Source organism: Protopterus annectens, chromosome 6.part0 (assembly GCF_019279795.1).
Source record: "Protopterus annectens isolate FY-2018-M chromosome 6.part0, PAN1.0, whole genome shotgun sequence".
In the NCBI taxonomy this organism is placed as follows: domain Eukaryota; kingdom Metazoa; phylum Chordata; order Ceratodontiformes; family Protopteridae; genus Protopterus; species Protopterus annectens.
Window position 1 is genome coordinate 761,647,202 of NC_056737.1, and position 17,226 is coordinate 761,664,427.

General features: G+C 43.6%; 1 protein-coding gene across 1 annotated transcript in view; it reads right to left on the bottom strand.

The window, feature by feature from the left end:
- The window catches only part of EXOC5 (exocyst complex component 5), a gene marked incomplete in the record, with an annotated part of 1,512,951 nt that overhangs the window by 1,064,551 nt on the left and 431,174 nt on the right, over window positions 1–17,226 (bottom strand). The window contains 1 exon segment of the mRNA XM_044074439.1: window positions 15,722–15,766. Coding sequence (XP_043930374.1) covers window positions 15,722–15,766 — 45 coding nt within the window.

The window sequence follows — 17,226 nt, forward strand, 5'->3', positions numbered from 1 at the left end:
TCACCAGACGGACCAGCAGCACCTTCCATACCTAGCGCAAATTGCTTCAATCTCTGATTCTCAAGGTATCAATTAAGAGCAGACAGATGACTACGGAGAGTTTTGGGAACAAATGCCTGACAAATGACACAGGCCTTACAGACATTATTAGATCCCAGACAAAAAAAGACACTGGTCGTGGTTGCCTTTGTGTGGAATCTGTCCTCCACAGTGGCACACTTGTCCTTCTTGGATGACATTAACCTCTAACAACCATGAAGTAGCAAAAGTTTCCCCAATGAGGCACTTATCTGAAAGAAAAAAAACTTTTGGCGATCAGACCGAGGGCTGGAAGATGTCATTTGGACTAGAGGCAGACAAGTTCTGAGGATGGTATGTGCAGACTTTTATGGTAGACACTCTGCAGTTCTATGTACAGCGTTACATGTACCTTGCAGTAGCTTAAGTCTTTGGTATACTGGTCAGATGTTTGTGTCGCTTAGACAGAATAACCCTCATGTTATGAATACTGCAACATGGGAACAGGACATCCTGCTTCCATTTCCTTTGAAGGCCAGAACAGCAGAGGTAACAGGGTTTTTTTTACTTGTTTAAATAAAGGTTGGGTTTAAAGAGTAATTTCTGTTGTTACTACTAAGTTTGTAGGTGTTACGAAAGGTTCTGGTTTTGCTCAGATAAAGTCCTCTCCAACCCATATACAAGGCCACTCACCAGACTTGCCATTCCTGCCCAGAGTAGATAACTTAGATGTCATGGTAGAAGGATTTTGTTTGATTTTACCTCAAGTTGCCTTGTTGTATTTCCCCTGATGCCAACCTGAGTTTAGGGTTCCTCTTTTTTCACCATCACCTTCTGGACAATAGTGAGGCTAATCCAGATTCACTGGTGTCCAAGTATAACATTTCTGTAAGGGCTACCATTAATTGTTTTGCTCCACTAACTGCATGCCCTGTTTCTGTAATTGTGAGTGAGCCTTGAGGCACAGAGATGGATGGAAGATGTGAGTGTTGCTGGACATGTTATTGCAATCTGAAGGACTGTCACTGGATCTTCATTACTCTAGGTACTGTGAAATCATCTTCAAGTAGCTTTATTGCCCTTTAAACGAGACCCCTGCTGCCAAGAACCATGTAGCTATGATTTTCCAGATTGCTGGCAGATTGTATATTGCAGTTTACCTAATTACCAAAAAGGCTTTAATTTCTCTTCATAGCTACCTACTTCCTTAAAGACAAGGTGGAGTCCACAAAATGTGAGGTTCCCATGGGAAAACACAGTAGGATTACTTTGGCTCATTACAGAGATTTTCAAGACTGGACTTGGAATGACTCTGCCAAATTTATGCAGATTCTTTCAAGCACTTTTCTGACTACTTGTGGTCTTGACCCTGGCCCAATATGGTTGTTTTTGACTTACTCATAAGTCTTAGTCCCTTTTATTTTCAGAACTGCCCAAGCCTCACCATGGAAAGATTGTTTTCCATCTATTTTAAAGTAGATTTCTATAACAATCCTCAGGCACCGCACTCGATCTGAAAAATAGAACTATCATCATATTACAAATTTCCCTTTTAAGGAGATGATTGCTGAAAAAAATGGTGTATAAGTAGCTTATTATAGTTTTGTATTCCCATGTTTTACAGGATCTGTTCAGTCCAAATTCACAGACTACTACACCTCTGAAAAACTCAATTTTTGAGTGGTTAATGAACTCCTTATAACACTGGGTCAAAGGTGGTACTCTGTACTGATCCCTCCTGAATCTATATATTGCCTTTACTATTTTTGAAGGTCTGAAAACCTGCTGTGAGGTTTTTGGGTACTATCTGATCAGTCTAACAGAAGTGCATACTCAAAAAACTGGGGTCTAGATTCAACAGGTCTACTGACACTACTAGTACTAGTACCATTACTACTACCAATTTTCAGCCCACTGTTATTCACCATCCTGACTGACGACTGCTATGCTAAGCACAAGTCCAACCACATCCTCATGTTTGCTGATGACACCACAGTCATGGGGCTCATCAGAAAGGACAATGAAAGAGTGTACAGAGAGGAGGTGGCATCCCTGATTAGTTGGTGCAAGGGGAACAACCTTGACTCGAAAGTAAGCAAGACCAAAGAGATCATCATCGACTTCAAGAAAAGGACAGCAAACCACCCAGTGCTCATGATCAATGGTAATAGTGTGGAGAGGGTTAAGAGTACAAAATTCTTGGGTGTACATGTACAAGATCTCTCGTGGTCAGGAAACACCAGCCAACTGGTCAAGAAAGCACACCAATGCCTCCATTTTTTAAGAAGGCTAAAAAAAGCTCAAGTTTCCTCCCCATATTCTCTCCACCTTCAACAGAGGTACAATAGAGAGCATCCTCACCTGCAACGTTACAGTGTGGTTTGGAACCTGCACAGTAACAAAAAAGGAAGGTGCAACAAAGAGTGGTGAGGGTTGCAGAGAAGGTAACATGTTCCAGTCTTCCATTGATGCATCTTTATTCTGTAAGAAGCATCTGAAAGGCCACCACAATAATACAGGACAACACAGATCCAGCACATAAACTGTTTTAAGCATCTGGCATTGGGCAGGAGATATCACAGCATCCACTGCAGGACTACAAGATTCAGTAACAGTTTCTACCCTACAATGATTAGACTTTTGATCTCTGGCACCAGTTCCAAAGGTCTGGACACAAGTCAAGTTTTATTTATTTGTGCAATATATACTTACATATATTCCAAGTAAGTGCAATATTTATTTATTATATCCAGTCAATATTATTTAACTAACTCAATTGCAATATTAGACAAATAACTTAGACATTTCAATCTGTAGTGTGTTTTGTATTGCTTTAAAACAGGGTAGTTAATTTAACTCTGGGAGGGTATTATTTTCACGTACGAGTGTTGGTAAACGTTTCTGCTCTGCTAGTTACGTTTATTCCCCTACCTGCATGTGCTGTTTCACTTTCCTTTATAATCTCAAGAATTGAGTTGATGCATGAAATTTTGTTTGGGCTACATGTGCGTAGTTCTAAACAACAAAGTTTACTTTGACCTTTTCTGTGGGACCCAGCATGGTCCCATTTTGGGACCAATCCTTTTTTTTTTTTCTTTTCAAACTTTTATTTTACTGCTTTTTTTTCAACATTTAATATACAAAAACATACAACATGATCTGTCATCATGAACAGATTAACCTTGAACTATCATTTAGCAAAATAATGCCTTTTAACTACTAGTCTTGAAATGACAAATTTTAGTAACTAAAGAAAATAGCAGGATTCATTTACATATAAATATATACAACTATTTACACATAGTGCTACAAATAATGAAAACTGTGAGTGATCACTTCATTACAGTGACAAACAAAAATGAAAACATCAGAGATTACAATCTAAAATTACAATCCTTTTGACAGTATACATAATTCCTCTTCATGAACAGATGAGGCTAAAGGTTTTTCTGCATCACAATTTTGCAGATGGCACCCACATTTAAATTTCACTTCCTAATAAGTATGTAGATCACGCTAACTACAATCTGTCTAGAGGATACGGTTTCTTGAATGTTAGCAAGTGGTCTTAAACTCAACCCAGCCAAAAAACTGCTGCCATTGTCTTTCATGCGATTTTGTGGCACTCTGCAGCTCCTGTCATTGACCCTGCCTATTTATGAGTGCCACAGACTAGAATTTACAAACAAGTTGCACAATCCTGTAGTGACCAATGATTCAAGTTTGTCATTTTATGACCAGGTGTCTGCTATTGTTCAGGCTTTTTTTCACTGTAACACCACCATCCAAATTATGCATCAAATTCCAGGGATGTGTTTACCAAAGACTGTGTGGGCTTAGTTATATCTCAGTTGGACTACTATTATGTTATTTTTTTCTGGGACTTTTAAGCTGCAAGACAAAGTGGATGGACAGACTGCAGAACAGCCCAACAGAGCTACTAGGCTCCGTACAGAGACATATAGATAAAAAAAGTTATGTACTCGCATAACGTTCTGCGTTGCCAATTTTCATTTTTCCCTCAACTGCTGAGTTCGGATCAGAGACTCGGATCTGACACAGCCGCTTCTACCAGATCTTCAGATCCAAAACTTTCAATTTCCTCCCTTTACCAACCTAACATACCTCAGATCGAGTTTGTTCCCCCTAGATATAAAGGGACAACCTGCTAAAGAAATTCAAGGCAAAGGAAAAAAAGGAAGTTGGAGCTCAAATAAGGAACAGAGGTTCCTGTAAAAAATGTTAGGTCTTCCCAAATGCAAAAGGACAGTGCAGGTGGGTGGGAAGTTGAGAAAAGAATGAAAATGGACAACAGATGGAAAATCATGGTGAGTACATAACTTTTTTTTTATCTGATGATGTTCTTTTCATTCATTTCTCAACTAATGGGACAAAGTTTTCAGCTACTCAAACCATGGGTGGACCTCATCAAAGAATATTCCGGAGTACTGCAGAGCCAAAGTCTGCTCTGTTCCTGGAAACCAAATCTAACTTGAAAATGAACAATAAAAGAGTGAGTATTAGTCAAAGTTGCAGCTGCACAAATGTCATCTAAGGAAGCCCTTGACAAAAAAGTTGAAGAGGCTGCCATAGACTTCATGGAGTGAGCCTTAAGAGGCTTAGGCAAGGAAAATCCTTTTTTACTACAAACAAAGGAAATACATTCAGTTAACCATCTGGCCAATGTAACTTTGGAAACTGGTTTGCCCAATCTGTTAGCAGAGAAGAAAACAAACAACTGGTTGTTTTTCCTGAAGTCTTTGGTTCTACAGAGATAAAAACGAAGTTGCCTATTCACATTCAATAGATGGAGCATATACTCTCCCTTATTTGAAAAGTATGGAAAGAAAACCGGAAGCTTAGTAACCTGGTTTATGTTTGACTCAGAAGCTACCTTAGGCAAAAAAAAAGCAGGGTTGGTCTGCAAGGACACCCTGTCTTTTTGGAAAACCAGGTAGGGAGTTTTAGGAGATACAGCATGAAATTCGGATACTCATCTAGCTGATGTGATAGAAAACAAAAAAACGTTTTTCCAAGACAAAAATTTTAGATGTGCCCTGGCTGATGGTTCAACCGGAGTTTGGGTTAATGCTGGAAACATAATAGTTAAATCTCAAGGAGAAGTAGGATCCTCTAATGGAGGTCTAAGTAAAAAGGTTCCATTGAGAAATGCTTTAGATGGTTTAGAAGAAGCTAAAGTAGAGTTATTTCCCCCAGGTGGCAATTAGGAATGGCAGCCAACTAAACTTTTAACAGTTGAAAAAATAGTGCCTTCTTTGAAAATTTAAGCTACAAATTCAAAGATAGATGGCACGGGTGCTGAAAAAGGATTCATGTCCCTGCTAAGGGCCCAGAAAACAAATCTCTTCCATTTACTTTTGTAAAGAAGCTTTTTGAGAAGATAACAAGACATCATGGACTGGGGAAGACAACCTGGGCTGTCTAGTAATCAATGGAATTGGAGTAACCATGCGGTTAGCTTAAGGCCTGTTAAGTCCTAATGATTCATACCTGTCAGGTAAGACAGGAGGTCAGGAGTGAGATCCAGTACCCAAGCCAGATGTAGAATGTGAGGCCAGAGGAAAGGGGACCAAATTTGTCCAGGCCCAAAGGGTGCAATGAGGATAACTGTGCTCTTCAAATGGAATGCTTTCTGTAGAAACTTGGGAATGAGAGGCAACGATGGATAAGCATAAAGGAGACCAGGATGAGCCAATCATGGACTAAAGCATCTCTCTGTGACTCCCCTGTTGACGAGATCAGAGCAAAGAATTTGCTGCACTTTGTTCGGGGAAGAGGTAAACAAATCGCAGCATGGCTGGTCTCATTGATGGGAAATTTTGTCCATCACTTGGACACTGAGAGATCATTCTTGAGGTATCAAAATGTATCTGCTTAGTTTGTCTGCAATCATGCTAGACTTTACCGGAATGTGCATGGCTATTAGAAAGCGACCAAAAGAGATCACCCACTGCCATACTCTTATTGCTTTTTGACAAAGTGGATAAGACTAGATTCTTCCCTGTTTGTTGATGTACTAAACCACTGACAGATTGTCCATCTAAATGGCAGTTGCCCTGGATGGGAAAGCATCTCGAAAGGCCTGCAATTGTAGGAAAACTCCTCTCATTTCTAGGACATTAATATGTGTCTTGGCCTATTTGGGGGACCATGTACCTTGGATTGTTCTTTAAAAGTAGTGTCCCCCCCAGTTGGGAGGTGTCAGTGGTTACCATGGCCATGGGCAGGGAAACAAATGGGCGACCTTCCGAGAGTTCGTTTGAATGAATCCACCAAAGAAGATAGATACCTTTTGCAAGCCTGTGTGATCTTGACTGGAGCAGTTAAAGGATGCTGATGAATGACACATTGAGTCCACTGAAGTATTCGCATGTGAAATCTGGCCAGTGGAATGAGGGCGATGGCAACTGCATGGATCCCACGGCTTTTAAAATTAGCCATGCCCATGCTAGAAGAGAAGAATTTTGAATTACTTTCCTGACCTGGGACCTCAGCATCTGGATTCAAGCAGGAGGAAGGGAGGCTATCTGATTGACTGCATCCAGACAAGCACCTATGAGCTCCAGATTCTGCACAGGTGCAAGTTACAAATTGTTGGAACTGACTGTAATGCCTACATGAATGCACAGCTGCAGCAAGTAGTCCCTTGCTTGTAGGAGTCTATGCCTAGCTGGGGTAGATAGGAGCCAGTCATCTAAGTACAGAACATTTTGGAATCTCAGCAGTTGGTTAGTAGCAAGTCCAATATGTTGTCACCTCTTTTGGGGGTGTCAACCAGCTGGTCCAAGGCATTGGCACTGACCAATTTCTGGCTTGAGTAGTTCTTAAGGTCTCCAAGGTCCATAGTGCAATACTCTAATGGTCACAGGGCAATACTCAATGTCTCTTTCTTTGCAAGGATCAATGCAATGTCTTAACCAAGTACCTGTACAATACTAAATTCTTATGCAAGCAAGTGTTCAGTTCAAAAAGTGTTAAAATGTATTTCTAATTATAATTACGTGCAATAATAGTCTGTCTACCTGCATGTCTGTGATGTAATAGCTAGGTGTTACATGTGTAAATGTCTGAAAATAGTCTATATGTTGTCTGCACATTGAGTCTGGAGATAAAGAATTGTATTTAGTTTTTGCACTTGTGTGATTTCTGAATGACAATAATGTTTACTTTCACTCTGACTTTCTTTCAGTCAATGTCTGGGTAGTTAAAAAATCACCCAGGATCAGGGTAGAGGGCTGAACCTTAATAGATACAAGGAGGTCCCGATAGGCAGCGTGGGTGTCCCGAGTCAACAGTGGGGGCCTGTAGTTAACTATGATTTGAATAGGGGTCTTGTCAACTGTTAACTGCACCTGGAGAGTCTCCTGTGCATCATACTGTTTGACTAGTCTGGAGGTATGTATATCTTTAACATATATTGAAACACCACCTCCTTTGGTTTTGCTGCCCTCAGTTTGGCGTCTGTATGTATGACAGGATGAGTAACCAGGTAAGTCTGGGGTGCTCTATGCAGCTTTGAAACAGGTTTCTGTGACTGCACAAATATCAGCATCTTCCAGCATTAAGAATGCTTGCAATTAGTGCAGTTTCATGTTGAGACTCCTACATATAGCAATAGAGCCTTCAGATTGTGTTTTGACAGGATTCTCATGTTGGTAATTTTGGCCTCAATACATTGCCTAAAAAAGGCACTATGGGGCAGGCAACAGCCTTTGCCAGGAGCCTGAAGCCCAAGGGAAACAGATCCAGGCCATATCTGGCAAAGCATCGTGGTCTGTCAATCATGTCTTCCCAGGTTGACAGGTACTGGAATCCCCTCAGAATGACACCATAAACTAAGCCAATTGTTAAAGTCAATCATTTTTTGTTTGTACTGAGGCATCATTATGGGTGATGGTCAAATGCTGCTTAAGGCTAGTGACATACCTGCCTGAAACACATTCAGTGAGCTTGATCATGTCTCTCTTCATACATGTACTATGACAGAGTCATACTTGTTGAAGCACTTGAGTGCATAGGTGATGTGGCAGATTCTGGCACCTGACAAAACTTACCATGAGTTTCTCCTTATCCAGCCTGCTGAGGGGCACATCTGTGCATCTCACAAGGGAATCTCCCATGATTAACATATTGGGTTTATGGTTAAGCCTTGATGGCTGTGAGACGCAGGTGTGTGGACTATACGTGATGTGGTAGGCTGTGGAGTTTGTGTGTGTTTTTGTCTCAGAGGTCTCTTTTGTTTAGGTATGTTTTTGGCAAGAAGATCCACATATGTGGGTGTGGGTTGTGCTGGTGTGGGCGAAGTTTGAGGAGTGGTGTTTGTGCAGACAACCTTCTCAGTGCCAGGTACATTGGCTTGTGAGGGAGTGAGCATAGTCTCCAGGTTTTTAATGTAATTGCATCTCTCACAAATTGTGTTCCTAGGAGGTAGTAAGAGAGGGTTGTCTGTGTACGAGACAGTTGCTACACTGTCTCAGAATGCCCATATCAACAAGACTGGCAAGAGAAACTGTAGGAAACAGTCCGTCTACATTTGTCTGAATTGGTGAGAGGCATGAGCTAAAGGGGGAGAGATCTGAGATTATGCTAGCTTGAAAATGTGCAATGAAGTGTGGCATAAGGTATTAAGTAGAAATTGAAGTGGAGCGTTTAAAAGCCAGAATTTTGTCTGTTGGTATAGTAAGTAAAACTTGATAAACAGTTACGATGATAGATGGTACTAGATGATACTAGATGAGCAAATGAACAAGAGGTCACCTTTACATACTGCAATGGAATCTTCAGAATGGCACTGTCAGAAGAATGACACATAGTGGGGAATGAGGAGAATAAACTTTGGGGTGCACTGAGCAGAAATTTAAGAAAGCCAGATGAACAAGAGATGTGATGTACAATTAGATTAATTTACCATCAGACAAGAGATGGCAGAAATTGGGAAACACTAATTAGAGAAAAGTTATATGTAGATGAAGAAGAAAATCCAAAAGGTATTACACACACACATATACACACACACACACACACATTATATATATATATATATATATATATATATATATATATATATATATATATATATATATATATATATACTTTGCCTGTGATTGTTTTGATGTTTTCTGACTATAAACATATTTTTCATATCCTACATCAAGTAACAGATTTGATGCACACAGTTAGATAACCACTGTTCTTCAAAAATATTTCAGCTGCTGAAAGAGAATCTGTTAGTTGTGCAATGCACTCTGTTGCACTAGAAAGAAGACACACTACTATTATTTAGTCCTCCATTTACCTTGCATCCCACTGCTGTACAGCAACTACACACAAAAATGAATTACTGCCAAAGACTAGTCGATCAGGACAGCAAAACAACGGAAGTAGGAAGAACATCTCATAAGAATAATAAATATGAAAATGGAATTAAGTGGCTCAGAATTGGCAAGAAAAAGAAGTTATGTACCTACCATAACGTTCCATGTTAGTTGTCTTCATCTCACCTTCTTTCTTGCTTGTTGGAATCGGAGCCGATCCTCGGCTCCAACTCGGCCATCTTCTATAGCTCAAGAGCTGTTTACTGGCTCGAGACTACCCCTTATCCCATGATGCCTAGCGCTAGCTACCTAGATCTCATTTGAAATAGCTAACCCCAGCCACAGCTATGGAATGAAACCCCTCCAAACAGAGGGTTAAACCTACCTGTTATAACCTCTAAGTCAGTAGAGGAAACAAACCAGACAACACTCAGCCAGTGAAACTTAAACTACTCTCGGTCCAATAGGATAGGGGGATGGAGGGGGGGGATGCAAGAAAGAAGGCGAGATGAAGACAGCTAACATGGAATGTTATGGTAGGTACATAACTTCTTTATGTTAAGTTGTCTATCTCGCCTTCATTTCTTGCTTGTTGGGACAGCATCCCTAGCACCTACGATCCTGGGCGGCTCATTGGAAGAGACTCTTCAGAACAGTGGAACCAAAGTTAGCTCTACTCCTGGAGACCATGTCTAACTTGTAAGGAGAAATGAAGGTATGAGGATTTGCCCACGTGGCAGCGGCACAGATAGAGTCCATGGGCAACCTAGACTGGAAGGCTACAGAGGTGGCCAAAGCCCTAGTAGAATGACCTTTCGGTGTGGTAGACAATTCTTTGTTTCTTAGTTGATAGATGAAGGTAATAATGTGAGACAACCACCTGGACAGGGTCACTTTGGAGACTGGAAGACCCTGTTTGCCCCTAGCATAGGAAAGGAAAAGCTGATCAGACTTTCTTATATCCTTCGTTCTATGCAGGTAAAAACGCAATTGTCTATGGACATCCAAAAGGTGTAATTTGTATTCTGCCTTGTTGGTGTGGTTAGGGAAAAACACAGGAAGGTCTATGGATTGGTTTAGACTGTTTTCTGAGCAAACTTTCGGAAGGAAGGAGGGATTAGCTCTCAGAGCAACCCTGTCCTTATGAAAAACTAAGTACGGAGGACGAACACTTAGTGCCTGAAGTTCCGAGACACGTCTGGCTGAGGTAATAGCTACCAGAAAGAGAGTTTTCCAAGATAGAAACTTAAATGAGCAGGATGCTGCCGGTTCAAAAGGGGGCATAACCAAGGAGGTTAGTACCAAATTAAGGTCCCAAGGAGGAGGGGGATCTCTCACTGGGAGCCTAAGGAGAGTAGTCCCTCTGAGAAAGGCTTTACACAGCTTATGAAACATAATGTTTAGATTAGAAAAACCAACATGAAAGTTAGAGATGGCCGCTAATTGAACCCTGATTGTGGCAGAAGCGGACCCAGAATGAAAAAGCTCTGTTAGGAACTCCAAGATTTCGTGAACTGGGGCTGAAAAGGGATCTATGTTCCTAGCCTCTGCCCAACAAGAGAAACGTTTCCATTTGCTAGCATATGTCTTCCTAGTAGCAGATTTGTGAGGAGACAATAATCTCACGCACAGTCTGGGAAATGCTGGAAAGCCTGGCTAGGGTTGGAATTGGATCAACCAAGCTGTGAGCTGGAGTGTTTGGAGAGATCAATGCAGCTCTCCTGATTGATGAATCATCAGGTCTGGAATAGGATCCAGAGTCCAGGGCTGCTCGAGGAGGTAACGGTGCAGGAACGGAAACCATATCTGTCGAGGCCAGTAGGGGCAATGAGGATCATTTTGCAACCCAACGATAAAGCTTTCTGTATGAGTTTGGGTATAAGAGGGAACGACAGGAAGGCATAAAAAAGTCCCTGAGGCCATTCGTGGACTACAGCGTCTCTGGGAGGGTGACCGGGAAGCGGTAAAAGGGAGAAGTAGTTGCTGCATTAGCTGTTGAAGGGGGTGGCAAACAGATCGCAGCAAGGCTGTCCCCATTTGCGGAAGATCAGATCCGCAACTACCTGATTCAGACACCACTCGTGAGGCATGAGAATAGCTCTGCTGAGCCTGTCCGCTATGACGTTGGACTTCCCAGGGATGTGCGTCGCAAACAGAAATTGTTGGGAGGAAATCACCCACTGCCAGAGTCTGAGTGCTTCTCGACATAGGGGGAAGACCTGGTTCCGCCCTGCTTGTTGATGTACCACACTACCGACATGTTGTCCCTTTGAATTGCAATGGTCCCGGAAGGGAGGGAGTCCTGAAGTGCTTGCAACGCTAGAAGCACGGCTCTCATCTCCAAGACATTTATGTGCAGATGGTACTCGTGAGGCTGCCAAGTGCTTTGGACTGTCCTGCCCTGATAATGCCCCCCCCCCACACCCCATCAGTGAGCCATCCGTGGCCACTGTGGCAACCGGAGGAGGCTGGATGAATGGTCTACCCTGAGACACTAGTGGGGAGACCATCCACCAGGAAAGGTGTCTTTTGCATGTTTCTGTAATCATGATCATGTGAGACATGGGGAGCTGTTGAAAGGACCACTGTGTGAAGAAAAGCCACTGAAGGATTCTCATGTGAAAACGGGCTAAAGGTATCAGAAGAACTGCCGCTGCCACAGAACCCAGAGTTTGAAGGACCAACCTGACTTGTACCCTTTTGCATTGCATGAGGATACGAACTTGCTGCCGAATTGTGGCCACCCTGTCTGGCGGTAGCCTTGCGGACATACTTCTTGTATCTAAATCTGCTCCTATATAGGTAATAGATTGACAGGGCAAGAAGGCAGATTTTTCGAAATTTATAGTAATGCCTAGCTGGGCACAAATTGTGATTGTATAGTTCCTGGCTTGAAGGCGTTGATGCCTGGTAGTAGCAGTAAGGAGCCAGTCATCTAGATATGGAAACATCTGGAATCCTTGATGCCTCAGGTGAGCCGTGACTACTGCCATGCATTTGGTGAACACCCTGGGGGCTGTGGTGAGACCAAAGGGCAGAGCTCTGAACTGGTAATGACTGGCTCCCAGCTGGAAGTGAAGGAATCTCCTGGAGCGCCTGTCCATTTTGATGTGATAGTACGCATCCTGAAGATCTATTGAGCACATCCAATTGTCCTGACCCAAAAAGGGTAGAATGGATTGTAGCGTGACCATCCGAAACCTTGTTCTTTGAACAGTCCTGGATGACTCTCTTTTCTAGCAGTCTTGAAACTTCTATGACTGCTTGGGCCCTCAGATTGGGTGGAACATCTGGAAGGGATTTGCTTGACGGTAAGGGAGGTTGAAAGAAGGGAATTATATAGCCTCCATATATGATTGAGTGTACCCTTTTGTCTCACGTTAGGTTTTGCCAGGCTTTTGGGTACAGTGAAAGTCTTCCCCCGACTGCCTCCAGAGGCGGGCAGTTGGGCAACCCTTCAGGGATGCTGGAAGGGCTCGTCAGAGAAGGATTCTCTGCTGCCCTGGTTCTGCGAACCCCCTCTGCCCAGAGGGCGGCGTCTGTTGTTGTTGTTTCCTCCTCTGCCCCTGGAGGAAAAATCACTAAGTGTGTCAGGCGAGGCTCCCTGGGATTTCCGAAACCACATTTTACCACTCTTCTGACCTTTGGGATATGGTCTGGAAGAAGTGGAAAAACGGACGCCCATGGCAGAGAGAGTCTTGCCTTCCTGTTCACGCCTAGTGAGAGTGTCTTTCACCTGTGGTCCAAAAAGAAATGAACCGTCAAAGGGAGTGTTGGTGAACGACGCTCTAAAAGGTTCCGCAAAATTACATAGCCGCATCCTTGCATGTCTCCTGAGGGCCATGCCTGTACCTGCGGCTCTACTCACACCATCGGCTGCAGAGGAAATGAGCCTCATGGAGGAGTTAACTACAGAATTAAGGGTCACCAGCTGAGAAGCCATTTTAGCTGGAGCCCCTTCAGCTGATGGATTCTGGAAGGAATCTCTAAGCTCTTTCAGGAGATCCCTCTGAAGCCTGGTAAAATGGCAAAATTAATTCAGCGACCTCATGGAAAAGGTCGCTGAAGCAAATATACTTTTCCCGTATCTATCCATGGTCCTAGACTCCTTGTTAGGAGGATGGACACAGGAAGAAGTTTCCGATAACTCCTTTTTAGTGGCTGCTGCTACCACCATGGCATCTACGGGAAACACCCTTAGTAATGAACTGTTTATCAGGGGGTGTAGTGATAAACTTGCCGGGTCTCCTCGGGGTTGGTTCCACTGTATCCGGGGCTGACCAAGTCCTTCGAGCCACCACTTACATTAGTGGATCGAAAGGCGGAGACACCCAGGAGGTGGAAGGTCGGGAACCGAACGCATTCAGGAATACAGATTCTTCCTCGGTAGGGGCTAGGGCAGTCCAGTTCCCCCTCTGCTTAAGCATTTCTTGGATGTCCGCAAAGGAAACTTCTTCAGAGGGGGATCTCGGGGACCCTTCCGATTCAACCAAGTCTGTATCTGAAGTGACAGACTCAGGGGAGTCAATGTGCTTCCTCTTCCAAAGGGGCTCCTTTGAATGATCAGGGGAGGCCTCGGAAGAAGAGGAAACACCCAATGGGGTGCTCTGGAGCGCCGGTTCCCCACGCTTGGGGTCTGGAGGAGGGGCAGAGGTTGACGCAGGCACTACAGGGGACGGAGCCAGTGGGGTCGAACGTGGAGCTGACTCAGAGGCCAGTACACTCCTCATGACATGGAAGGCGCCCCTGCCACGATGCAGAGAAGGCTCCGGTTCCGAGGAAACCGGAAACCTCCTCCGCACCGAGGGAGATGGCTCCGAGGCCGATGTAGGAGCCGAGCTCACCTGCGCCGACTCTCCGAGAGGGAGAACAGGGTCGGGGACAAGGGACCGATGCCACTCGCCCCCTCGGAGCCGATGAGGGAGTCTCGACACCCAGATCCCTTAACGGAAGGCACCATCGAGGGGATCGGAGCCGACGACAGAACCAAAGGGGATATCGTTACCGGTGCCCACGATTCGAACCCCAACAAACTCCGGCTCCGAGCTCAATGGAGTTGGAGGAGGAACATCGATGGAAGCGGACGGAGCTGACACCTGTTGAGGAGGGCTGGACAACATTTTGGCCAGTGCCTACGACTTCAACAACCTACTGACCACTCTCCTAACGTCGTGATCAGAGAGCCTACAGGACCGAGAAGAGTGGGAGGACCTGTGACTGCGGTCACTCTGCAACAGGGGAGACTGAGGAGCCGAATGTATAGACTCTAGAGAAGGGGACCTCAGCCTCTTGTGGGTCAGCTACGGCTCCGAAGGTACTGGTGGAGCCGACAGGGAGGCAAGTCTCCTCGGTTCCAGTCAGAACCGAAGTAGTAGGTAAGGCTTGGGCCAATGATGGCTCTGAGCTGGGAGCCGACGATTTGGTCGGTTTAGGAGATTTCACCGGCTGAGTCTTGGCCAGTGAATCCTGGGGCTTAAGAAGACCCCTCAAAATATGCTTATTTTTGCGATCCTGCAGAACCCTTGGGCTGAATGCATGGCATACAGAACAAGAGTCCTGCAGGTGCACTGCGTCTAAGCAATAGACGCAAGAAGTGTGCCCATCTGTCAGACATTTTCTGACAGCATGAGTCACACTTCTTGAATCCAGACACCTTGGATTCTTTAGACATATCCAACGAAGAGATACTACATTACACTGAAAAGTTTTTGGCCAAAGGGCCAAACAGCAAAAAAACTAACAGACACTAACCAAAATTTTTTTTAAACTAGGAAGCCTCTAACTTAAACGGCTACCTAGAGAGTAGAAAGAAGAAAAGGCTTAAACTAAAACGCTACCTAAAAGAGGGATGGGGGGGAGGGGGAGAACTCTCTAATTTAAACGAGTTCTAAGGGAAAACTACAATTACTCTAAACAACAACAAACTAGTTAGCGACTATATTGAAAACAATAAACTATCAGAAAAGAACCCTAATCTGACAGAAAAAGTAGTACAATAAAACTTATATGATCCTGAGCCAGTAACAACGAACCTCGCAGCTGAAGCGGCAAACAAGATCTTGGTAGCTAGCGCTAGGCATCATGGGATAAGGGGTAGCCTCCAGCCAGTAAACAGCTCTCGCGCTATAGAAGATGGCCGAGTCGGAGCCGAGGATGGGCTCCGATCCCAACAAGCAAGAAACGAAGGTGAGATAGACAACTTAACATCAAACATTTACTAACTAGGAATAAAAAGTCATAAAACAAACATTCAAACACATTCAGAAAGGAGTCTGAGTAAATAGTAAATATAGAAAAACACCATGAAAATTGATCAACAAAGCCATCTCAGGATACAGAGGACTGAAAACCTTGAAAAGGTAGCTTACCTCTTGGCACTGCTTTATATATACATCAACACAATGGGAATAGCCCTAAAAAAGATGACAGAAAAGTGTGAATAATAGTCAAGTGACCACATTGCATTTTAAATTCCCAGAACTAATAGATACTACCTTAAACTAGTGTTAATTTGGTAGTTGGCAAAAAACAGGATACATGTATACATTGTCATTTGATGTGTAAAATGACCATCCTTAATAGCACCTACAATTCTGTTAACCAATCACAACTCTACAGATTTAACTCAGAAGATCTAGTGCTCAGTAACTGCACAAACTACATCTAAAGCTGACTACATAAACATGCCTAGCACCTCAAATTGCCAGTTCACTACTAAATACCACACATAAAAGACATACATCATATCCTGGTGAGCTACTAGGATATGACTTCTATGTCCCGTGAAACACATAGCTTGTACTTATACCTACTGGAGACACTCATGGTGTACTTTAAATATCCTTCCATAAACTGGGAATCCTACATGACTCCAAATTTGCAAGGCGCACAGATTCCTAGACTTTGAAAACACAAGCACCCTGGGCCAGTTAATGCATACTTCTACTACATGTACAAACATACTGGGACCAGGTACTTACAAACATGTAGAATGCCACTCCCCAGAGTGATGTGCCCTCTCTAGTAAGGTCAGAACACAAAGCATTCTTGTTTGAAATAAGAATCAATCATGCAAAAGAGAAAACTTCTGCTTGGCAAAGAAATAGAAGTTATGTTCTTACCATAACGTTCCATGTTAGTTGTCTTCTTCTCGCCTTCTTCTTGCTGGATGGGTTCGGAGCCGACCTCGGCTCCAACTCGGCCACTCTAAAAGCTCGAGAGTTGGTTCCACCGGCTCGAGGCTCCCCTATATCCCACAATGCTAGGCGTGAGTTACCTCAGATCTCGTTTGTAAGCTAGGCACTGCCTATAATAGTAGTAAAATAACTAGTAACAAAGTCCACCTCTATAAGCAAGGGAGAAGGGTGACCTACATCCTGAACCAGGAAATATGCACATCAGAGCATATACCTAAAGTAAAGAGGTGGTAGAAAGAGAGATCACAATCAAAACTCCTCTAGGTCTGTCCAGGCCAGGGGGAAGGAGGGTGGGACGCAAGAAGAAGGCGAGAAGAAGACAACTAACATGGAACGTTATGGTAAGAACATAACTTCTATATTAAGTTGTCTATCTCGCCTTCATTCTTGCTGGATGGGACCGCGTCCCTAGCACCTTGTCCCGGGTGGCCTAACGGAACAGACTCTTGAGAACAGTGGAACCAAAGTTAGCTCTATGTCTAGAGGCTAAATCCAACTTATAATGAGAAATGAAAGTGTGAGGAGTAGCCCAAGTAGCCGCTGCACAAATGGTGTCAATAGGCAGTCTATCTTGGAAGGCTATAGAAGTAGCCAAGGCTCTGGTAGAATGGGCTTTAGGTTTGCTAGGCAGCTTTTGGTGTCTAATTTCATACACAAGGGAAATCAGGGATGTTAGC